This window comes from Gorilla gorilla, chromosome 10 (assembly GCF_029281585.2).
Source record: "Gorilla gorilla gorilla isolate KB3781 chromosome 10, NHGRI_mGorGor1-v2.1_pri, whole genome shotgun sequence".
In the NCBI taxonomy this organism is placed as follows: domain Eukaryota; kingdom Metazoa; phylum Chordata; class Mammalia; order Primates; family Hominidae; genus Gorilla; species Gorilla gorilla.
In genome coordinates, this window is record NC_073234.2 from 33,926,370 (window position 1) to 33,952,834 (window position 26,465).

Here is a 26,465-nt window from a genome sequence, read left to right on the forward strand (position 1 = left end):
GCCATATATGTATTTGGATGAAAAAAGTTATTTCAGGCCCTGGCCAAAAGAGAAATGTAAATAGGCTTTATTCATCTGCCAGAATTCCATCTCTTCCTATCCCTCTACTTCATGGAACAGACCGAGATCTGTAAAGAGCATGATCTTGGATATCAGTGATCTTGCCTACGGTGACCTATCTCCCCTTCCCATTCAAGAGGACATGAACTAATGTGGAAGTAAATCTGAAGCTAGAACCTCATGGCAGTGAGGCGGACCTTGTGATCCTGCCTGCATACCTCTGCCAGGCCAATCTTCCCACTTACCAATGTTATGTGGTATGTTCTGTTAATTAAACTTCTTTCTATGACTTCGGAATAAAGAACTTGTTCTCCATTGAAGCCTTAAAAGGCATCGAATTATGTAAACTAGGACACATCATTTCTCAGTTCAATAATTTTCCTTGGTGTGCCATCTCCTGTCTCTCACTTCCTAGGACCTTATAATCTGATTGTCTTTGTCAAGATTTATCCAACTACCTGCCCCCTGTCTCCATTATTCCACATGAATCCTTTTCTGGATAGGCCATTCCCTCCATGTACATTCATTCCTGCATTCCTGTTTAACTCGCATTGCTAGCCTCACTAGAAACGCTCCAATGGAATCATGAAATTTCTGGAATACAGGAAGATTCAGATCTAACTTTTAATCCCACCCATCCCTTGATATTCTGGACAGCTAGTACCTCATCCATGAAACCTTATTCCAGTACTTCCCAATCTTTTCTTCTATAATTCTCTCGAACATGCCATCTTTTGTGCTGTCCTTAATTTATTATTGAATTATGTACTGTCTTGTATATCAGTTTAATTAATATATTGATGAGTTACATCAATTTCTCCCAAGTAAAGCAGGGAATGTATTCCCAATTCTAAGAATATCTGAATATGAAACAAGCCCTATTTAACAGAAAATACAATTTAAACATCAAATATCAAGTATATAAAAAGCATATAATAATAACTACAACTTAATGCAGTGCTTCTTGTGTGTCAAGCCCTTTTCTAAGTGCTTTTCTTACAGTAATGTATTTAACTGTCATAACAATCCTATGAGGTATTAATATCTTTATCTACATTTTTATACTAGTGAATTGAGACCCCAGGGAAGTTAAATAATTTACCAGAGAACGTTCTCTATGCTCAAAATCACCTCTTCCATATGTGGGCTCTCAGGAATGTGCTGCTTTGTAATTCAGACCACAGTTTTCTCAAGGTTTTTCAGAGCCTGCATTGGCTGAAGTTTAACAAAGATATATTCTCCAGCCTTTCTCAGGCACTAATCCTTTTATCCGGAATACGTCAAGCATCAGCAGAGAACAGAAGTTCCTTCCTGGAACTGCTATCTCTATGCTACCACCAGGAGTCCCTGGGTATTTGGTTCCAGATCTGCTTTGCTGCCCTGAGAGACCCCTAAAGGGTAACTTGGCAGCTGACTTCCTGGAAGTCACCTTCCTTCCTTTTCCTTTTGTGGCCCATTCCACAATGCCATGAGCCTCTGTCTACATTTTTTTCTTCTCAGAGAAATATCCCATGAGGCTCACTATCCCCTAACTTCCAAGAGCCCATCTCAGTCATATTTTTTAATCTTAAAGTCTCAATTACATACCTTTATTTTTAGACATGATTTAATGTGCAAGAAGCATATCTGTTCAATTTCTCTGTGTTTCTTGCTCAGCATATATACATCAAGCACTGAGGATCTTTTCTATCACACATCCCATCTAGCACTATGAACAATCTCTTACAGAGGGGCCAGCAGCCTCCATTAATTGTAACTGTAACTACCATTTAGAAATGTTTCCTGAGATCTATCATTTGTATATTATAAATTTCTGAAACAAATTATGTATTATGTCATTTGGAAATCCTTAAACAATGAATAGAGTGAATTTATGAAAGTAGCCTGGGATAATTAAAAACAACTTTAATGGAACTCTAAATAACAGGATACCCATGACTCAAATAACTGTTAAAAATAATATAGACTTGTTTACTTTGTGTAAATAATATTGCTATTTTGTGCTGTGTTCTCTGATATCACATGGATTTTAAAACTTAGGGAGACTAAATGCAGACCTCATTGCACATAATTCACCAAAAAAAAAAAATGGTTTGTCATAGATCCATCATTGGTGTCTTCGTGCTTCAATGAGTGGCATTAATTCATAGATAGATAATTGATAAAAGTATATTATATACATATAATATGAGCCCCTCTATATTTAAACTCCTTGTTCTTTTTATTTCTTTGTTCTGATAGGCTAAAAGTATTTTATGCCACTGTTTATTGTGATACAACTACTAAGTTACAGACAAAAGTAAGACAAGAAAACCCCTTCTCCCTTCTCCACCAGGCTCACAGATTGGGATCCCGAGCCAAGACCAGGCCATCTGAGACATAACATATGTGGCTACTTTAAGTGCCCTGGTCCTAACTACAATATTAGCACTAAGAGGCTGCCCCTCTTGACCCTATTTGAGACTTGAAAGAAATAAACAGCTTTTTCCTGCCTCTTGGAGGATGTACTCTATTTATGAACAACCCAAGATTTTTCCTCACTCTTGGACATATCCATTTCAGGTCAAGAGCTGATCCTGAGTTTCAGGGGATGCTGCATACTGTGTGGAATTAAAAATCCTGTACAATTAATGGTATTTAGAGGGAAAATGGAAAGTAAAATTGGTTTGCTGGCCACAAATGCTTTTCACATCATCATCAACTACTCTCTGTTTCCCTTACTCTCTTCCACTCCCCTTACAGCTGAGTGCTGTTGAATAGAATCAAGAAAGTATCATGACACAGTCCACTGCAAATTGATACTCTCATGTAATATCTCTGCAGAGACCACTGCTAGGCAACAAAGGCAGCCATCCATTAAAATGTTGTCCAAAAGGGTTATTTCAGAAATTTCAATCACTCTCAAACCTCTGGTTAGCTGTCCTCATCAAGAGCTAACCTATTTCACAGACCAGACTGGGATCATTAAGCATAAACTTCCCTGCCTACCTCCCCTCCCACATACAGATAGTGCTTTTCATTCTATCCATTTTCTCCTCCAAGAGAGTGAGAGGACATTTTTCATGTATGCTCAGATATTCCACTTGGCCTGCCATATAAGTTCTCATTTAGTAAGTATATGATCTGCTCGTCAGCTAAAACTGAAGCCAGCTTCAAGCAAAACAAAACCCCACACTTCAAAAAACAAAACCCAAAACAAAACAACAAGACAAATTGTTTGCAATCATGAGCTATTTTGACAGCAAAAGAACCCCGTCTGGTAGCCTTAGATTAAAGGCTCTACATGGAGTCAAACTGTAAACTAAGAAATCCCAGAAAAAACACACAGGCCTTCTACTCTGTTTACCTCTGCTTAGCATATTCTATTGTTCCCTGCTCATTGCCCAATATTCCCCAGTGTAAATTCCAGAGAGAGGCAAACTCTTTGACTTAACTAGTTGCCTTTGTCCTTATTGGACAAGTTCCTTCATGTGAAGCCACAGTGGATTTCATTGCCCAGCCATATTCTTATCATAGGCCACCCTTTCACAGAAAAATAGCCTAGAGCTTCTTCTGTGAACTTTGAGCTGTGAGGGAAGTCTTAGGAGGGGCCATTAGGCAGAATAGGCACAGTGAGCATCCAACAGGTACAACTTTGAAGCCGTTGGAAATGTGGATGGCATCCAGAGAGTGCACCTGGCCTCCACATCATAGACACAGGAGCCAGAGTCCCTGCACCACTGAGGGTTTGCAGACTCAATTTCAGAAATTCTTTGTTCCCCTCATTCCTCATTTATTTCTCATGGCTAGGGTGTGAGACAAGACTCTTTATGCTCAAATGTCTTAAAACATAGTTCAATGATTTTATATCTTGTTTCTCTTCAAAACTGACAAATAGCACATGAGATGGAAATGCAAATCCTTGTATACTTTTATCATTATCTTTTTTTTTTACTGTGATGCAAACTGTGGTTATAATTCCACAAATAAGAGCCAATGTTTTCCTTTGTCTTAGCTTAACAATTGATACCTGCAGAAATAAACACTACCAAGGGGAGATGGGGACACAGAACCAAGAGAAAATAACAATCAAGAAGTCCAGCTTTTCCTAAATAAGAAAGCAGATTCAAAGGAAAATGTAAATTAAAACAAGTAGAAATTTCTCCTCTCATTGTGAAAGTCTCCCATTATTTTTAGTTATAATAACAAACCTGAACTAAATTAGCTTTATAAACTATTTTTAACTGCAGATATAACCACTTATAATATCTGTACTTCCTAAGTTGCATGGCCCAGTCACATTCATTATGATGTTTGATAGTGTGCTTGCTGTTCTAAATTTCTGCAGTAGGGGAAATGCTGTTTTTGAATTATATGAATTAAACTGAGAATTTGCCTAAATTGCCTAAATTCCAAGTCAGGATACACCTTAGCTATTAAGCTTTGAAAAAAGATATCGTAAACTCTTCAGGAGACTATCAGTCTAAAGGTTAAAAGCATTTGAAAAGTTTAATGTACCCACCAAGAGTACCAAAAATCATTACTGAAAAAAGATGAATAGTCCAGATGGCGCTGTTTCCCAACAGCTGTTTTATGCACAACAGCGCTGTGTACCTGTTAATCCCCATTGGTATTTCTGACCCTACGCATTGCATACAATTACTATATACCAGTGATTTAACAAGCAATTAGGCTACAATCGTTTACTATTTTAAAACATATTTTTCACATTTTAAAGATTTTTATTAGCACCATTTATCACTATTGATTTTTCTTTACTGTTGCATGTTAAGATTTATTTTTTTTGCTTTGCATACAACTTCCTTTTAATATCATTAATAAAATAAAATGGCTTTGGGAGTGGGAACTGAAAACCGGAATATCATTTCACTGGCATATCACTTTATTCATAGTAAGACTAGCCCATCAACCCTTCCCTGGTTCCTTGATTCAGTTTGTTCTGATTTGGTCAATTTCATAAGGCATCTATCTAAAAAGGTAAAATAATGATCCACTCCCAGCCAAGTCCACAGAGCCTAAAACTCTTGTTTGAATGCGGTTTGGTGCCTGTGATGACATTTACGTAAGACTAGCTGAACTTGTAGCATGAATTCTGAAGACTTGAAACCTCAACCTGGAAAACAACAAAGACCTTTAAGTTTGTTAGTCTTTAAGCCATATCTAAACTGTAAAGCAGGAAAAGGGGATGGGGAGAAGAAAGAAAATAAGAAAATAAACACTAAAGATGCTGCTTGTTCTTATCCTTACCTAATATCTCTCTTGTAGGAGTTCAAGAGAGCACCACAAGTCAGTTTCCTTTGAACAATAAATTTATACATTCATTTTCTCTTGTATCCCTCTTTGTATAGTTTGCTACCTTTTAGACTCATATGCATTTATTTCTTTACTCATTGGTAGTACATTTTCTGAAATAATATTTGCTTAATACTATTTCATTTCCAAAGACTTTTCCTACTTTATCTAATTTCATCCTATCAATGATCTTGGGAAATGGCATGGCTTAGCAATCAGTTATGTTTTATAAATACAGCAATTGAGTCTCCTGAAGTCATTCAACAATAACTTTCTTGAGATCACTGGCATGAGTCACCAACTACATTTTATAGATGCAACAGTTGAATAGCCTAAAATTGTTCAACAATGACTTTCTTGAGATCATGGGTAGACCTAGTGAGTACAGATTAGAACAAGGTTTATTCCTTGCATAATGAGTGCTCTTCCCAGGACACAACTATGCCAAATCATATGGAAAAAAGTTCTGCATATGGAACTCTTAATGTCCTGACTGTCAGATAAATATAAATGTTCTTTTAGTGTCTTCAGATTAGTTGACAGACCATCATAAGAAAAACATCTACATGCTTATAGCTATGTTTCTCAAATTGGCATACCACGCTATCAAATCCCCAAGGATTAATATGATATATCCTTTTTAGTATCTTATTTTGTTTAAAAGATTAGAATATAAACTTTAAAGTTTGGAGTCAAATGTGTACCTACACATTACATACATGTGCAACCAAAATCATCATGTGCTCTTTTTTCCATGTGTGCAATTTTGAATTTTTAAGAATAAAAGTGCATGGAAATGAATTGTTTTATCATGTACCTAGAATACATTAGCAATGATTGTCACTGAGCTCATTTAGGAATAGTAAATTTTTTTGCTTAAAAAATATGTGTTTGAATACTTAGTGCAGTATGAATCTGTAGTAAAATAGGAATTATCCAAAAGCATACTCATAAGCTTAAGTAAAAGAAAGCACTAGTCATATATTTCAGAGATTACAAATTCAATGCCGAACTACTGATTTTCTTTATGTGATAAAAGAAACTATGACAAAGTTTTATTAATTCATTGTTCCCCTTGAATGATTAAGAGTGACTTGTAAAGCTGGACACTCAGTCGGTAACTTCAATACAAAAAACAAAGTAATGTGTTTCTTGCACATGCCAGAATACTGCAATGAAATGAAGTTTGAGATTTAGATGAAGAAATTTGTTCATGGGGAGTGAGTCAATTGCAACTCTTCCTGTATTTATATATTATGAACTTACAGTATCAGTGGTAAAATAAAGAATGTTCTCATGCAAATTCCTTCACAGAAGGCTTATGAGAAATATTTTCCTGTGACTATTAAAGAGACTGACCATTGAAACGGTTATTCTATCCAACTGCCAAATATATGAAAAATTTAAACTGTAAATTGAAATATGCTGTCATAGAAATCTCCATCAGGTGTTGCCTAAGAACCTTTGTTCAACTGCCAATGGCATCGTAGTCATCTCTCCTCAATGCTTAGTCTGATGTAGCTCATAAAGCAGCGAAAAATGTTTGCCATTTGTAGTCACATATCAACATAAATGTGAATTTATATTTAATTTGAGAAAAAATAATCTGCCTAGATGCTGAACCTGACATAGAAGATCAGAGCTCTGGATTCAACTCAGTTTTCTGAGACTGATAGACTCAATTGCCCATTCACACACACAGTGCTAAGAAACCTGTTAGAAGCAATTGTTTCTGATGATAAGCAATTAAAATATTTAGTTTATATAAAAAGTGCATATATTATGAAGTAGAATACAATGTATACACATTTTTTAAGATAGGACCTAAGGCTTAAGAAATTTTATGCTTATGATAGGTCCCTTTAGACTATGTTCCTTGGCAGCTAGAAATATGTTACATTTTTTTACCTAAGGGTTATTTCTATGTAAAAATCAAAGGATCATTGTCTTAGTGCCTTTGATCCACCTGAGAATTCCACAAGTTATTGGCTTATTTTTCTCTGAAAGACAAAATTGAATTATTGTTTGCTTTTTAAAATCCACAGTGAGAGCAAAGACTAAGGAATCAGATAAACATGAGTAGAATTCTTCAGTTACTACTTCTTAGTTGATGTCACCTTTGGTATGCATTTAACTTCTCCTGGTCATTTTCTTATCTATTGCTGAAATAATTTGACTGCTCTTCTTTAAGGATGAAAAGATTAACATGAAGCATTTAGTGTACTACCTGCCAAGGGATATATACTTCCTCAGGGCAGAAATTTGGTTTCTCTTCTTTACCTCCCAGCACATAGAATAGTGCCTAGCAAGGGAGGGTTAAAAGTGTTTATCAAGACTGCTTGGAGACTTCCCTTAGGAAACTTAAGAGCTAAAATCCTCCCAGCTGCTGCTTTATTCCTGTAATATAAGGATAATCCAAAGCATAATCCTGCTAATGCTGCCATTAAACAAAATAAATCAGGGAGCTATTACTTGGATAAATTAGATCCTCACAGAGGCCTGAAACTGACTACACTCAGAGCCCCAGTCCCAAGTCCAGTTACAGTTAACAGCACTGTTTTGTCTGACCCATTAAGTCTGACACCTGAGAGATAGGAGATGGATTTGAGTGAAAGTCTGCCCCCAAACCATGGGCTGACCATAAAGTCTCACCCTTCATCTTCAGACTTCTTACATCCTAACTGTTGGGCAATGTAAGAATAAGGTATGGGCATAGTTGAGATTTTTGTGAGGGTGAGTTCATCAAAACTTAAAATTTATGATTCACAAAACTTAAAACTGATATCTTCATGAGAAGTGAGTACATGCTGTCACCCTAAAGCTTTTCACTCCAGCAAATAAAATGTGTTCAGTAAATGTTTGTTGGATCAATGTTCAATGAGTGAATGGTAGAGTCTCCATAAATCATGGTTAATATTATACTCCTACTATTATCCTCATGTCTTTAAAGTGCTGATGAAGAAATAATGTTTTGTACTGCACTGTGCACCTGTAAATTCATAAGTGCAAACAACATCTTTAGAAATGGTGAACACTGGGATGAATAATGGGATCAGAGTCATATTTTAACTTTCTTATCAAGTTTTGGCCTAAATTGATGTATAATAGTGGAAAAATTTGGAATTTATTCAAAAAAGTTTAAGACCAGAACAAGATAAATCACCTTGAATCTTTATGAAATTGAAGGGAAAATTATTAAACATAATTGAAGTACATTTTTAACATTGAGGACATGGCAGATTAGTTGTAAAGAAGGCATTGCATGATCACTTTGATAGATGCCAACCCAGAAGAGTCATACTGGATTACATTCAACATCCATTCCTCCTGGAAAATTTTAGTACACTCAGAATAGATCCAAGCTTAGATAAGCATCATACTTTCAAAAGTTAAAAATGATAAGCATTCTTATTAATGGTGGGGAAAAGATAGTATCTTGTATATTGATAATAAAGCTCTCTAATTAAACTTTGTTATGAAGTTATTTTTTCAAGTGAATAATACAATAATTAATACAATCCCAGAGAATTAACACACACACACACACACACACACAAACAAATCAAAATAACAAGAATTTAGTAAAATAAGTGGTTACAAAGTAAACATTTAAGACTCAGTACTTTAAAAATTAAAAAGAAAATATATGATCACCTAAATAGATACAGAAAATGTAGTTAATAAAATGTAGAACCATTCATTTAGAAAAAAATAGAAATAGAAAAGAATGTCATTAACGTATAGCTAAAAACCTACAGAAAACATTACGCTTAACAGTAAACATTGAAAGTTTTTCCTTTGTAATCAGGAACACACCAAAAATGGTTGCTATCACCACTTCCATTTAATATTGAAGTGGAAGTTTCTTAGCAGTGCAGAGTGACAAAAACAGCCACTACCATTATTTGCAGGTTACATGACTGTGTACGTACAAATTTCAAAAGAATATGCATATGTTGTTAGAATTAATAAGAGTTAAAGATCTACTCATATATTATCAAATATGAATTAAAAGTTAGTACAAGACAGCATTTATGCCATACAAAATATGCCAAACCAAAGAATAACTCCAACAAAAAATATGCAAGACCAAACTAAATAGAACAATATACCACATTCGTGAACTGAATGTCTTAATACTACAGAGATGTTAATATTCTCCAAATTGATTTCTAATTTGCATACAGTACATTCAAAATCCTTACCTATTGGTTTTGTGTGTGGGTGAACTTGATAAGCTAATTCTAAAATATATTTAGGAGGTCAAAGGGCCCAGAATAGTGAAGAGCCCCCTAAAGAAAATGAGGTAAAATAATCGTTCTTCTGGATTTCAAGATGTACTATAAAGTTCCAGCTATTTAGGATAGTGTAATACTGACACAGAGATAGACAAAGAGATAAATGCAACAAAATGAGGAGGCCAGAAACAGGCTTGTGTATATACAGACCCTTGGTTTTGGACAAAGTTAAACAGTAAAGAAAAAAATGTCTTTGCAATTTAAAAAATTGTTACATTAAACATTGTTCATCCCTATTTGGAGAAACCATATAGCCATTTAAAAATATGATTTAATGCTATGTTTTGAATTAGAAAGATTGTTCAGTCATTCAACAAATATTTTTGGATCACTTACTATGTACCAGTTACTATTAATTTTTCCCTGTAAAATATGTTATTAAGTTAACAAAAACAAATTGCAACATTACATACAATTGTGATTCTTCTCTAACTCTCATCTCACACAAAGTCAAAGTTCTTATGCAATTGCACCCTTTAGGTCTTTGATTCCCTTCTTTCCCTACTGACTTTGTGTCAGCCACACTGCTGTCCTCTTGCTGCTCATTAAACACTCTAGTCATTCATCTGCCTCTGAGCTTGTGGACTAGCTGTTGCTTCTGCCTAAAATGCATTTCATCAGAATTCCCATGGCCTACTTTCATGGCAAGTTAAGGTCTTTGTCAAATCATTCAGCTCATCTTTCAGTGAGATGAGCACTTTTCAGTGGGCATCCTATTTAAAATTGTAAAACTATTATCTACCCCCATACTTCCTCTCCTTATTTCCTATCTTCTTTTATAATACATATTACTTTATCGAATTCTATATTTTTACTTGATTAATTACCATCAGAATTTTAGATTATACAAACTCTAAAAGGGCGAAAAACTTCCATCTCTTCTGTTCATTGCTAAATCCCATCACTAGAATACTACCTGGCATACAATAGGAATAAGGACAATGTGTGTGTCTATGTGTTTGCATGTCTGTATGTTTGCATGTCTCTGTGTTTGCACAAATATATAGAGAAAGTTCAAAAAAGAATGATGTCAAACTGCTTACAGTGGTTATTGCTGGGGAGGAGCACTGGCCTCCTGTGGAGAAAAGAAAAAGGGAACCTTTCACATTTTACTTTATATTTTCCTGTGTTGCTTGAATTATACATGCTAAAATGCCAAGTTTTTAAATGTCCCTAAATCTCTTACATACAACAGGCAAATCAACCAGGATAGCAAAATCCAAAAGCTTGGACAACATTTATGACAAAACTAGGCAACAAGGTATACCCTAAGAACCATACAATAAAAGCAGGTGGAGGCAAACCATTAAATTACAAGATTTGTGTCGTACGAGCATTTGGATAGAAGGAAGCTAAGGGAAAGCACAGGTACTCTGGCTGACCTGAGAGCACTACTCCAAAAGAGTCAACAGTTATTTGTTGGAAGCTGAGCAGGTTAATTTGAGAAAAGCAGTTGAAATTGGAAGTACTTTTTGCATACTCTTATTTCACAGGCAAGGGTGAGGGTTCTGTGGCAAATATAAAAAGATTAGGCAATCTATGAATTCTCAACTTTAACTGGGGCTTTCTTCCAAGAAAAAAGGTCTCTCTCACACTGAAGAGAAACTGTTGGACGTATAATCCAAATTGCATGGACAAGAGATAACATTAGCAAAGGGAAAATCAAAGTCCAGAAAAAGTTGGAGGGAGTAGATCAAAGGAGAAATATCTCAGAATGTATTGTATGAAATTATATATATATAGAGAGAGAGAGAGACAGAGAGAGAGAGAGAGAGAGAGGGAGAGAGAGAGACAAAGTTTTGCTCTTGTTGCCTAGGCTGGAATGCTGTGGCCCGGTCTCGGCTCACTGCAACCTCCACCTCCCAGATCCAAGCAATTCTCCTGCCTCAGCCTCACAAGTAGCTGGGATTACAGGCATCTGCCACCATGCCTGGCTAATTTTTTGTATTTTTAGTAGAGATGGGGTTTCACTGGTCTCAAACTCCTGACCTCAGGTGATCCACCAGCCTCGGCCTCCCAAAGTGCTGGGATTACAGGCATGAGCCACCGCACCTGGCCAAAATAATTTTTTTTTAATCACTATGTGACAGCAACAGATAGGAAAGCCCCAGACCGTAAAAAATCCTCTACTCCTTCCTGAAAGTTCAGGAATACTCATTTTATATAAAAATGAACAAGAAAAGTGACCATGGTTGAAAGTCATATAGAATTATAACAAGAAAAAGAGAAATAAGAAGCAAAATAATATTCTTTTAAAAAGTGGGCCAGAAAGACATGCCCACCAAAAAGATAAACTGTATCCTTATATTTAATTGAGATGAAAGAAATTAAGAAAATGATAAATATATGAAGGAACAACATAGACCACAATTAGGAAACCTCAGAAAGGAAGTGATTGAACCCAAGAAAGAATTAGAAATAAAAGAAAACATGATTTTACAAACAATAAGCTAGAAGAGACATGGGAATAAACAAACACAACAAAACACACAATGCCTCAAGAGAGAAGGTAAAAACAGAGAGGACTTTTAAAATAAAAAAGAAATAAAGGCACTGAAGATCCAATGTACATATAATAGTAGTCCCTGAGAAAAAGAAAATGAAATAATATATAAAACTATATCAAAACTAAATAGCATATTTAGTATTTTAACAAATACTAAGACTGTAAGAAAAAAATTTCAAAAGTGAAAGGATTTGAAATTACATATTGAAAGGGCACTATTCAAAAAAATGACCCAGAAAAACCAATACAGAAGCATGTTTTAGAAAAACTACTGAACTTTGCAGAAAGAGAAACTTCCTTTAAGCATGTAGGCAGGAAGACTAACTCACTTATATGGTAAATAATTTACTATGTCATCAGAGTTTTGAACAGTAATCCTTTATTCCAGAAGAAAATAGAATAGCTTTATGGCACTCAAAAAGAAAATGTGAGCTGATGATGTTATATCAAGGCAAACTAACTTTCAAGTATAAAGGCCACAGACCAACTGTTGTCAGCTTACAAGAATTCAGAAACTTATTTCCTTGAGCACTTCTTAAAGAATTTACTGGAACATGAATTTCAGATAATCAAAGTGACTGTAGAGACGTGGGCACAAAGACTGGTAGAGAGTTTAAAATTAAGTGAAGGTTATAAGAGAAACTGAAAAGTGTGTTTAGTATACATACTATATGATAGAGTTCAACTGTACTACACGGTACAGTTCAATTGTACTATACAATTGTAGGTCAATAAAAAATGGAGGTGGGTTTAGACAGACATACTGGCACATGCCTCTAACCCTAGCTACTCAGGAAGCTGAGGAGGGAGGATCCTTTGAGCCTAGGATTCAGAGGCTGTAGTGAGCTACTATCTCACCACTGTATTCCAGCCTGGGTGACAGAGTAAGACCCTATCTCTGAAAATAAAAAAAGGAAGTAGGGGCTAGGAAGCACAAATTAAAAGTAGAATAAGCATACTGTTTGCTTTATGGTATTAACTGAGATTAAAAGGGTAATATCACAAGTCAGATACTGGAGAAAAGGGAACGAACAGTATTTAAAAAGAAGCTATTAGCTGATTTCAATATTGCTCTCAATAGAGAATGAATTAAAAATAAAAAAAGAAGAGGTAAGGAAAATATAGAAATAAATTATTACACCATTAGAATGCAAACTTTCTTAAATACAAAAAAAAACCTTTAAAAAGCAGAGACAACAAAAATAAAAACACCAAAAACAAAGGAAAACAAATCAAAGAATGAAAAATATTTTATATAAAATACTTGTCTGTTAAATATAGTATTTAAGTATGCTACCTTTTTTAAAGATAGAAAAACATAAAAATATACAAAAATAAAATTTAAATTAAAAATTAAACAATGAAAGTTGAGCCATAAGTGTTAAAACTGTTTACATATAAGGAAAGGGAAAGAATAGGGTAGAAAGTATGGGAATAGCTACTAGGCTTCTTGGAATTTGCGTTACTTCTGGAATTTTGTAAATATTTTTAATAATTATAAGCTGGAATTAAATTTTTTAAAAATTCCCCCAAATAAACAACAAAATCTTTTTTTGTTGTTGTTGTTTTTGAGACGGAGTCTCGCTCTGTCACCAGGCTGGAGTGCAGCCGCAGGATCTCGGCTCATTGCAACCTCCGCCTCCCGGGTTCAAGCCATTCTCCTGCCTCAGGCTCCCGAGTAGCTGGGGCTACAGGCACCCGCCACCACACCCGGCTAATTTTTTTGTATTTTTAGTAGAGACAGGGTTTCACCGTGTTAGCCAGGCTGGTCTTGATCTCCTGACCTCGTGATCCACCCGCCTCGGCCTTCCAAAGTGCTGGGATTACAGGCGTGAGCCACCGCGCCGGGCCACAACAAAATCTTTTTAAAATGTAGTCATACAATATAGCAACTACAGTTTTATATTTCATCACAAGAGTTTCTTGTATGTTTATTTGCTAACAACTCCAGATGCGAACTTGAAGTTTATACAAATAACATTTAATTGTTGGGCTCCAAATAAACATACATGGTTCTTGGCTTTTTCCCCTCATACTGACAAACACAAGGAAACAGATCATAAATGAAATGAGTAGATGCAGAGGAGTGTTGTTACTCACTATCTTTTCTTTTACATTTCTCTAGGAAAATAAAGGAAAGTCTGGAGTGTTTCCCTGTTAAATTGAATAACTTGATCCACACACTTGCACAAATGTCAGCCATAAGCCCTGCCAAATCTACTTCACAGACTTTTCCTCAGGAATCCTGTTTGCTGAGTACAACTAGGTCGATTGAAAGAGCAACAATTTTAGGGTTCAGCAAGAAATCCAGTAATGTAAGTTTAAAGTCCGTCATCTTGACTTACGTATCACTTGACTTTATCTCAGACTTCTCTTCACTATGCTACACAGCCTTTCTTATAGCATAATTTTTTACTATGCAAATGAAAAATAATTTACAATTTAAGCAGAAGTGTCATTAAGAGGATGTTCCAAGGAAAAATCATAACAACAAGAGCTATGAGTAGAGAACCATCAAAGAGAACAATTCCTGCCCTGTGGTAGAGTATAAATCAAGAACTAATTAAAATGTCCACAAGAACAGCAAAAATTACGCAATCTGTTCCTAGCACATACAATTATGATACTCTTAGATATTATTTATAGGTAATTTTGCCTTTACAAAATGCATCTCCTAGCTTTTATGATAATGTTTTGCAGAAAGGTACTTCCTTTGTTTGGTTTACATAAAATCGGGTTTTAGAATGTATCACAGGCTGATATTGCCATCTTTTGATTTCTATCTACTTTCTTCAGCTGTATCTGATCCAGGTGACACACAGCAACAACAAAACAAGCCTGATAGAAAAATCATTTGAGCAGTTTTCAAAACTTCACAGCCAACTTCAGAAGCAGTTTGCATCACTGACTCTCCCAGAGTAAGGCACTGTCCTTTTACATTGTTTTGCCTTCAGTACTTGTCCTTGAGCAAAAAGAAAAATTATGGTTATGGGATTTTCTATTTGTGAGAAACACAGTATTCTGACTCCAATGCCATTGAATCTATCCCAGCAGAGAGTCTGAATTGCTCTCAGAGTGAAGAATCTTTTGTCTCGTAAAACAGAACAAGATTTGCAATTTTCTTTTTACTTCCAGTCATTGATTTTGTAGACAGACAATTTCAAAAGCTACTTCGTTTTTCTTCGATTATTGGGAAAATAGTCTCCTTTGCCTGTTTTTAATTTAATCCTCTTAGTTATTTTTTATAAAAATACAATTGAAATTGAAATTGCAGAAGAAAATTGGATGTTTACTTTTTCAACAAATAACTGTAATATAAAGACTATATATATACATAGGCTTATTAATATACATATTTAATTATATATAATTATATATGCTTATTATATGTTTAATTTCAATACCAGAAAAAATGTAAATGTATTTATATCAATTCATATATTACTAACTCATTTTGTTGCCATTAATTTTTAACTTTTAAATTATTAACTTGCATTATCTAAATTGAATTTATTATTTTGTTCATTTTGAAGCCATCTTGAAAATCATTATTTTCATTTATGTTGTAATGGAAAAATGTTAAACAAAAGCAAGCTAAAAATATCATTAAAATAACTGCTATTCAAATAACCCTTCAAAAATTCATCACTTAGAAGCAGTCAAATTTTGATCATAGACTTCAGTCTATAAAAAAGGTGCATCTTGATTTTAAAAATGTGAGCTTTCCAGAAATCATGCTATTGCATTTAGGTTAATCAGATGTTTTATCTACAGTGAGACTTTTGTTAGGTAAAGTAAATGGTCCTTTTATGATGTAATTGTTTATACTTTACCTGGCATACTTGATACATGTGGATTTTTACTCGGCTTTCAGGATTTAGTCACCTTCCAACATATAAATATAAGCAAAGTTAGTGCATAGGGAGATATTGCACAATATTAAAAATTGAGTAGTTCACATTCATGAAAAAAAAAATCTGTACTGGCATATGTAACAGGGATTTTTGAAATTCAGATGCTTTGAGCATCAGGAAGTCCAGAAATTAAGAGCATACTCAAGAGACTGAGAGGGAGGCAAAGTCATTCTGGAAACTTTTAGAAGTAACATCAAGTTTTAGAATTATCAAAAAATCCGATAGAATAACTGAAAAAAAGAGACACAGGCAAAAGAAAGCTCAACGTTTGGCTGCAAATACCACATTCAACATCAATGTTTGCCATGACACCCTACTAATTAATAATTGAGAAGAATATGTTAATCTTTGTTTAACGGCTATCCTTTTTTGGTTTCAAAAATGTCTCTGTTCTACACGGTACCTCACCAATACATATCAGTATAACTTGTAAAACTTTAAAAATTCTAATAATCTATCTCAATTGGCCTCTTTTCAGTTTTCAGCTTTTGTTAGGATTCTGCTTTGCTCATTACTGCTGCCTGGAGGTTCTTACATTGATTTTCAAACTGTGTAAGCAACCTGTGGAGGCAAGGAACATTTTGTCCTATGTTCCCTGAACACTGTTTGCATGCTGACACTCACAAAGGGGCCCAGGCTTACAGTGATGCACATAAATGAAAGATGAAGATACCCTATGACTTCTACATTTACTGAGAGAAGCCCTACGAGAGTTATATAAATGTCATCTGGAAGGCATGATCAGGAAGTCAGAGTCATGAAGAATGACATTCTAATCAGTTCATACCATCTAACAGTGGACTTCAAATCAGCTATTTGTGTTTCTGGCTAACTTCCAGGGGCACACAACATGAAAATATTCCTTAAAATTAATAATCTTTTTTAGAAAAGTAATATGCTTGGCGAGAGTTGACTTTCTTCTCCCAACCATCCAAAATTTTATTTTGGTACACTGATCAGGCTATAGAAACTTCTGAGGACAAGACAAAAGGGCAAATCAAAATATCGGTGTTGGTATTGAGAAAACAAATTACTCTAATAATGAAATATCAAATCAAATCTTTGTCAGATGTTTTCTAATCTTTGTTGTGAATGAAATTGAGGGAGGATATGATGATACTGTCAGACAAAAGATCATAAAAAGTAATTTTCAATAACTGCTGTATTTGACATATAACTCGAAGAAGTTTCAATTAAATGACAGTATTATAGAACCATTTCTCAACTTTCATGTACTTATTTATACATAAGATGTTTTAGTACATATATCTATAAAAATATTAACAAAGTAGCAGAATTGATGTAGACTTCTGTTTTGTTCTATCAACAAGGAAAATTCACACAGACATGTGAATTAATACTTAAAACCAGCCTAATCTCTCATTTATCAAATTCATTTCTCCCAAAAAAACTATGCATATATAGATATATAGAATATAGATCTATCTCTCTACCTACCTATCTATCTATCTGTCTTCTATGCTATATGCTCAATTGAGTGTATACTGGTACTAATTTTCATGATTAAATTTGGATAAAAATTTTAAAGACTTCTAAGTCTTAGAGTCTGCAAGAGACTTTAAAAAATAAAATGTTCATTGTTAAAATATACAAGCATAGAGTTTTGGACTTTCCTGACATTTCCAACAGTAATCAGTGGGATGGCATGAAATTATCACATACATCTTTATCTTTGCTCACTGTCCTTTACTATCCTCCATGTTCATTTCCCCTCCAAGCATGGTAGCCAAGCCATAGTTCCTACCAAAGAAGCAGAAGTGTGGATGAGGCAGCAGTAGGATTGGAGTCAGAGGAGGCTGCTAGGTAGTTCCTAAAAGGGTATACGTAGACAGCAAGATATGTTACCAAATGCTACCCATTACCAGTCATCCCACCTAATAATTGGTCTTAATGAAGTTCAACCCATCAAGATGAATCATCAGATTGTGCAAAGGAAATTCTGCAAATAGTCAGACTCTTGAGGAAAGTGTTACTATTTTCTAGAAGGCTAAGAGCAGATGGACGCATGTGTCACTTGCTAAAATGCTTAATTTAGTTAGTGTAATGGTGTCTCTAGTGAACCCAGAAGAAACAATACAATCTGAACCTTTTGAAAAATTCTGAACCACTAACTTCAGACAGTCTTTTTTTAAGACCCCACATATATTTAAAAGACAAAATGTGTGGTCTGCCATAAATATAGTAAGAAGGGACATATAAATGAATTTAATATGTCAAATTAAATTAAGTTAGTATTAATATTAATGACCATTAATATGGCATGAATGACCACAGCCATATTAATAAAATTCTGAGGATTAATCATGTAGACTATGACTTTTTCAAATGTTTTCATTGGCCCTTCCATCTGATACAGCTGTAACTACATGAACAATCCTAAGATGAAAAGGCCAGTTTTCAAACTAATGAAGATAACTTTTTTTTCTCTTAAAACAGGTTTCCTCATTGGTGGCACCTACCTTTTACAAATTCAGATCACAGAAGATTCAGAGATCTAAATCATTACATGGAACAGATATTAAATGGATCACATGAAGTTACAAACGTATGTTATAATTAATTTTTCTATTTTTACATAAAACATCAACTATTTTATATTTTATTCATGAGTGTGGTGGTTTATGTCTGTAATGCCAGTACTTTGGGAGGTCAAGGTGGGAAGATTGCTTAAAGCCAGGAGTTTAAGTCAATCCTGGGCCACAAAACAAGACCTATTCTCTACAAAAAATTTTTCAAATTATCCAGGCATGGTGACACATGCCTGTAGTCCCAGCTATTCAGGAGGCTGAGGCAGAAGAATCATTTGAGCCCAGGAGTTGGAAGCTGCAGTGAGCTATGATAGTGCCACTGCACTCTAGCCTGGGTGACAGACCCAGATTCTGTCTCTAATAATAATATTTTATGATAACATTCTTTGGGTTCATTCATTCAATGAATATGTATGCCTAATTTGAATAAAATACATGAACTGAGAACTGTGGAGCAGCAAAACAAGTATAGAATCTTGACTTCAAATAACTTCAATGAAATAATATGTGATAAATGGACTATCAGTGCCGTGAAGTGCTCTAGAGTTTTAGAGGAGTAAGAATCATTCCCGATGCAATAATAAAGTTTCAAGGAGAAGAGGGCATCTGAGCCGAGCCTTTAACACTGAGTAGGATTAAACAGAGGTGGTCTGGGGAAGTTTCTCAACAATATAAGAAAAATTATGAGTGAGAAAAACCAAAAAGAAATAGTATTCTTAAAATTTAAATATGTTGCTGCTGTGACAAGTTACCACACGCTTGGTGGCTTTAAACAGTACATATCAATTTTCTTTCAGTTCTGGAATTTAGAAGTCTGAAAAACAGGTTTTATGGAATTAAAATGAAAATGTTAGTGGGCTGGTTCTGGAATCTTTTCAATTTCTAGAGGCTGCTTGTGTTCCTTGGCTTGTGGCTCTCTTCCAGCGACACAGTGGCACACTCTGGCCTCTGAGTGTGTCATCACATCTTCTTTGGCTCAAATCCCGACCCTCCTGCCTCCTTCTCAGAAGGGCTCTTGTGATTACATTGTGTCCATCTGGGCAATTTAGGATAATCTCACCATCTCAGGATTCCTAATGTAATTTTATCTGCAAAGTCTCTTATGCCATGTAAGGTAACATATTCAGAGTTTCCAGGGATTAGGACATGAACATCTTTTGGTAGGGGGTATTATTCTGCCTATCACGGGGATCTAAGAAAATGTGCAAGGACACAGCTCTGATGGATCTCAGCATTCTTGTGAGGTAAGAGTTTGGACGCCAAGCCCAAGTTGTTAGAAACTAAAACTAAGCCTTAGAGAGCTTGTTAGTCAGGGTTCTCTAGAGAAACTGAACCAACAAAATTGTGTGTGTGTGTGTGTGTGTGTGTGTGTGTGTGTGTGTGTGTGTGTGTGTCTGTGTGTGTGTGAGAGAGAGAAAGAGAGAGAGAAGAAATTTGTTTAAGTGGCTCACATGATTGTGGACGTGCAAATCCAAAATCTGTAGGGTGGGCTGGCAGGCTGGAGACCAGAGGAGATTATTTACCATCTGAGTCCCAAGACATTCTGCTCAGAGGTCAGTCTTTGTTCTGTTCAGGTATTCAATTGATTGGATGAGGCCTACCCATATTATGAAGAGTAATATGCTTTACTCAAACTCTGCCAATTTCAATATGAATCTCATCCAGAAAAACACCTTCACAGAAACATCCACAATAATGTTTGACCAAATATAGGGGCACTGTGACCCAGCCAAGTTGACAGACAAAATTAACCATCACAAGAGTTGTGAGGAAGTAAAAACACTGTGAAGTACAATGCCCCTCACCACTTTGGTAGATCTTGGCCCTCCTTACTAGACTAGCACATTGTTCTTCTTACTATTTTTTTTCACTTTTAAATTGTAAAACGTAAACACACTCAGAAACATCCACAAAAGAAAATTAAAGAGTTCAAGGGTAAATTATAAGAACACCCATGTAACCGTGCAGTAGTTTCAAAACATGTCTGAAAATGCTTTGCCACCCTCCCATCAAGAGGAGGCAGCTTGTATCCCAACCTCTTGATCCCAAGAGGGCTTCTGTCATTTGCTCATCAAATAGAATATGGTGGAAGTGACCCTTTATGACTTCCAAGATAGGTTAGAAAATGCCACGTACCTTCTAACAATTTCTTTTGGAATGGTCACTGCGGGAGCCTTCAGTTGCCATCTTTCAAGCTGACCTACCCTGAGTCTGCCCGGCAGAGAAACCAAAAAGATCAAATCCGAAGAGAGATATCTAAGGAAAAGCAACTGTTCCAGTCCCCAGCTGGGACTCCATTCCCAACCACCAAATGATCACAGTTTCATCAGAGATCCCAAGCAGAACACCCAGCTGAGCCCTCTCAAACACCTGAACTAAGAGATAATAATAGAATGACTGGTTTTAGGCCAACAATGCAGTGATAGCCCATTTCCAAGGTTCATGGATTTTTATTGTTGTATAATATTTTATTATACGACTATATTAGAATTTATCTGTAGATACTTCTCTACATAGACTTTTGGAATGTTTCCAGTGTGGGGCTATTACAAACCATACTGTTATGAACATTCTTTCACATGCATGACTCAGTATCCCCATGTTGTTCCTATACCCAGGAATAGAATTTCCAGATTGTAGGATATACTTATTTCAACCTTATAATGACCAGTTTGTTCTCTCATTTGCAATAAATACATTTTCCAATTTTCTATACTTGGTCTTTTTAATCTTTTAAATTTGGGCCATTCTGGTTGGTGTGCGTCTCATTGAACTCTTAGCTTGCATTTTCCTGTTGCTAATGAGCTTGAACACTTTTTGATATGATTTTTGGTCATTCGGATATCTTCTTTCATGAAGTGCCAGTTCATGTCTCTTTACCATTTTTCTATTGAATTATTTAATATTCATTTATTGATTCATTTCTTGGTTGAAATGGTTAGAAGGTGTATTTCTTCATATATTCTACTCTGTACCTTGTCCCTTTGCTCTATCATGTCTTCTGATGAATAGCAATGCTTAATTTTAATGAAGTGAAATGTATCAATATTTTCTTAGTAAGAACATACCCTACCTCAACGTCATAAATGTGTGAATCTTTTGGGGTGATCCATGATCAACGGCTCTTCTCCTTTATTCAGGTTTACAATGTGCCTTTCATGTAATACTTCTTTATCCATAAATAAAATGCACACTTTTTTTTTTTTTTTTTGAGATGGAGTTTTGCTCGTCACCCACGCTGGAGTGCAATGGCCTGATCTCGGCTCACTGCAACCTCTGCCTCCCAGGTTCAAGCAATTCTCCCGCCTCAGCCTCCCCAGTAGCTGGGATTACAGGCGCCCACCACCACACCCAGCCTATTTTTGTATTTTTAGTAGAGACGGGGTTTTGCCATGTTAGCCAGGCTGGTCTTGAACTCCTGACCTCAGGTGATCGGCCTGCCTCGGCCTCCCAAAGTGCTGGGATTACAGGCGTGATCCCACTGTGCCCAGCCTGAGATGCACACTTTATTAATACACACTCAAGCAGCAAGTAGAGAACAAGAGAGAGAGGGCAAGGGACCTGTGGATCAAAGCCTTTATTGCAGTATAGGGCATTATCCAAGCAGGTTTCCCACAGGGAGTTCCAATTAAAGGATTTAGAGCAAGCAGGCGCAGGTTCTATAGAGTTGAATGGTGACTGAAGTTAGTCATTGTAGCATATCTATGCAATGCAAGCAGTGTGTGGGTATGAGTAGAGTGAGTTAAGAAGGTTATATCTATCTGACCCATAGAGAGATGGTCACCAGGAGGTAGTTGTATAAGAAATATCTGGATCGACCACATCAAGGACCTCAAAGGCAGAGAACCGAAAACTGTCAAAGATGACTAAGAGTTTCTTCTAGTATTTGAAAGTGCAACTTATATTCAAAATAAATGCCACGGCAAAGGAAAATTATAGAGATTCACTACAGATGGCTGCTTAACTTTACTTTCAACCTATCTAACTTGCACATTTAAAATTCAAATCCCTTCTAGTAAAGGTTTGATTGCACCCCACAAATCTCTCTATACAACATTGTATATACAAATTTGATATACAATACCATATTTTCTTTATTATTCTTTCAAAATATTTATAAACTTTTCATTGTGATTTCTCTTGTGGCCATGGGTTTTTAGGAAATACTTTTTAATTTTTTCAAATATATTTAGCCTCTTTTTTGTTATTTCTAGCTTAAGTATGTCAGAGAACACACCTATAGTTTCAATTTTTTCTAAATTTTGCAATGTTTTATGGTCCTAAATATGGTCAATTTCAGTAAAAATTCCATGCATGCTTTAGAAGAATGCACCCTGTAGTTGTGAGATGCAGTGTTCTACACGTGTATATTAGTGCAAATGGTCATCTTGACTGGTTTTTGTTTGTTTGTACCAGTAGAGGTTTATACAAATATTCCACTATATTTATACATCTAACTACTTCTCATTATCTTCCTGTTAATTTTTGCTTTATATATTTTGTGGCTGTTATTAGGATCACTTACATGGAGAATTGTTATATTTTTCCCATTATATTGAAATTTTCACTAACGTTCACGTGTCTCTCCTATCTCTAACGATGCCTTTTGTCTGAAAAAATCTTTCTTCTGTATTACTAATATAGCCAAGCCAGCTTTATTTTGGCTAGTGTCTGCATGATACAACTTTTTCCATTGCTTTACTTTCATCATTTCATATTTTTCCATTTCAATGATCACTCTTATAAGCAACACACAGATGGGTTTTTTTCTAAATCCAGTAACATAATTTTCATCTTTTACTTGTACTGCTTAATTATTTACATTTGCTACTGTCATTGATAAATACATGTGTGCATGTGTCTATGTGTATATGTTATACTCAAGTCTATCACCTAATGCTTTTTCTCTTTTCTTCCATTCTTTTTTTAAATTTAGTATTTATTTTTCCATTTTGTCCTATGTAACCTCAGGAGTTATAAACTCTTTTCCTGTTAGGAATTACCATAGACATTAAACCATGTGTCTTTGACTTATTTAAGTCTAATATAAATTAGAATTTTTATGAATTTCCCAATGATACAAGGTCCTTAGAGCCCTGTGCCTATTTAACCCACTTGTGTCTTATATTATTTACAAATAATGTACATCTATATCTGTATCTATAAACTGAAGAAGTAGTTATTATTTTTAATTCATATAATCAACATTTGTTTAGTCTTTTATTCTTGAGGGATATTTTTGCTGACAATACTATTTTAATAGCAATTATATAAAAAATATATATTTATATACAGTTATATATCATACGGCCTTATTGTAATTATATAAAATATATATAAAGCGATATATATAAAGCTATATATAATATATAATAAAGCTTTATATTATTAAATATAAAATTTATATAACAAAGCTTTATATAGGTAGCTATATCCATATATCTGCTCATATATATAAATATAATCTGCTGATATATATAAATATAATCTGCTGATACATATCTGGTTTTGTTTTTTTGCACTTTTACTATAATCTGCTCAGATGTAATGTTGTTACTTTTATCATGCTTGAGCTTCAGAGGTTCTTGAATTTGTGCTATGATGTCTTTCATCAGTTTTGGAAAGTTTTCAGACATTGTGACTTCAAATATTGCTTGTACCATTTCTTCTCTTTTTCTAGGACTGTAATAACATATATGTTAAACCTTTTCACTATATCCTTTATGCCTCCTACTCCTTACTCTTACTCCTGTATTTTTTAATTATTTTGTTTCTTCATGCCTCATTCTGAGTAGCTTCTTCTGACATAACTTCTGGGTTATTAATTCTCTTTTATCTGTGTTTAATATGTTATTAAACTCATTCTTTGAGTTCTTAATTTCAAACATTATGTTTTTCAGTTTTATGATTTCCATTTTTATGTGAGTTCCCCATTTTTACTGAAAATCTCAGCCTTTTTTATTATATCTGCAAATAGTAAGCATAGTTATTTTTAAATCTTTCTTAAAACTCCACTACTGAGAATCACTGCATGTATGATTCTAATGTGTAATGTTTCTACTGATTTTCAATCATGTAGTCTTGTTCACTTGTGAGTTTAGTTATTTTCTTTTTTATTGTGGCCAGATATTATACTGCAATATCCTTTGTAGAAATAATTTACCACCTAGGTTACTATTATCTTAGTGTGGAAAAGAATTAAATATAGGGACATTAGCAATCTGAGATTGCCAAAATTCAATTGCAGCAATTCAGATTATTCGAAACTGAACTATAGCCTTTGTGAGGGCCTCTTTCTGGTTCATCCTGATTCCTCAGATACAGCCATCTGGGGTCCAGACTCAAGGAGAGGCAGATTCACCAGGAGCCTACCTGGCAGTCCTGGCTTCAATTTCCTTTTCTCCTGTGTCTGCAAAGTGGTCAAAAGTGCTGCTTAACTTCTCAGCCTCTCAACTGCTCCCACTTGTGTGAGTAAACACCCACAACAGAGAAGCAGTGCCAAATCCTGGACCCACATCCCTGAATTTGTGTCTTCCTTCCAGATCCTACCCTGGTAATTTTTCACTATCTTGTTGGCTGTCTAACACTTTCCAGCAAAGTTTAAAAAGCAAATGTCTAGCTGTTTCAATTAATCTCATTAGGATATTTGGACAAAATGGCCTAACCTACTATCACCAGAAAATGGAGTCTAAAACTGCAGCCATCACCCAAGCTACCCCTGGTTTTAAGAGATAGCTGCCATTTTGCTTCTCCGTCTCTTTCTTGTGCTCTACTACAGCCATTCTCTCATAGGTTGCTATCGTAGGGTCTCAGTCTGTGTTCACTTTCCAGCCCAAAAAGTATTAAAGGATTTCTTATTGGGCTGTTTGCTGCTACCCACCAGTGGCTCTGAGAATAGCCTAGAAAATTGAAGGGAAATGCCAAACCCTAATTCTGTCCCATCTCACATGTGGATCAAAAAAGGCTTTTAAGATCACACAAACACACACACGTACTCTATATATGCACAGAACATACAACTTCTGAATGCTAAAAGGAGCTCTAATTTTCTTTACTGTTAGGTTCTCATATCATCATCCTGTATGAAGGACTCATCTTATTTGAGATGAATGCTACATTTCATAGGGAGGCACCAAACTAACAGAATATTCTAGAGTTCTTGGAGAGACACAGGATCTTTTAGTGATTTATCTGAAACATTATACTTAAAAGTAAAGAGTACAAGCCCTCTTGGATTTTTTGCGTTTTGATGTAAGAGTGAAGAACAGTTATAGAATATTTTTAGCTATTCCTCAGATCTTGATAACTTTAATGTCACCCATGAGAACCCATTTCTAATATTAACGTGACTAGTCAATAAGCCACTATTTTTATAAAGAAAAACTTATCTGTAACATTCAGTTTGCTAGTTACTAAAATGCCTATTATCAAGTTCTGAGTGAATAACAGAAGCACATGTACTGACTGCATCTAGAATGGGCTTCTTGATTAGAATACTAAAAACCCCCTCCTTTCTCCCTCCCCATACCACTGCCCCAATTGTGCATCTCTGATTAGGGCATTAACAGGTCATTCCTAGACTCGACTCTGCAGTCTTGATTAAATGCCAGCAGCACTTGGGTTATACCTTGACTTAAGAGACATATATATAATATCATGTTGCAGATACAGGCATATTTCAAAGTAAATTACAGGCATTGTAACAGTAGGAAAACAGCTAACCCCGTAACTAGAACTTACTAAAGGGCAAAAGAGCTTTATTTTTTTCTCAGCTGTCAGTTCAACAACGTTTCTTTTCCACTGGATCTTGGGAAAGCCTTTAGATGAAATTACATCTCAAGTCATG

At 35.2% G+C, this 26,465-nt stretch overlaps 1 protein-coding gene across 1 annotated transcript in view; it reads left to right on the plus strand.

Annotated features, from left to right (window-relative positions):
* Positions 1-26,465, plus strand: part of PIK3C2G (phosphatidylinositol-4-phosphate 3-kinase catalytic subunit type 2 gamma) — a 364,289-nt gene that overhangs the window by 266,478 nt on the left and 71,346 nt on the right. Inside the window, exons 26-28 of the mRNA XM_019039448.4 lie at positions 14,282-14,471; positions 14,953-15,074; positions 18,528-18,636. Coding sequence (XP_018894993.2) covers positions 14,282-14,471; positions 14,953-15,074; positions 18,528-18,636 — 421 coding nt within the window. The remainder of the gene's footprint in view (positions 1-14,281; positions 14,472-14,952; positions 15,075-18,527; positions 18,637-26,465) is intronic.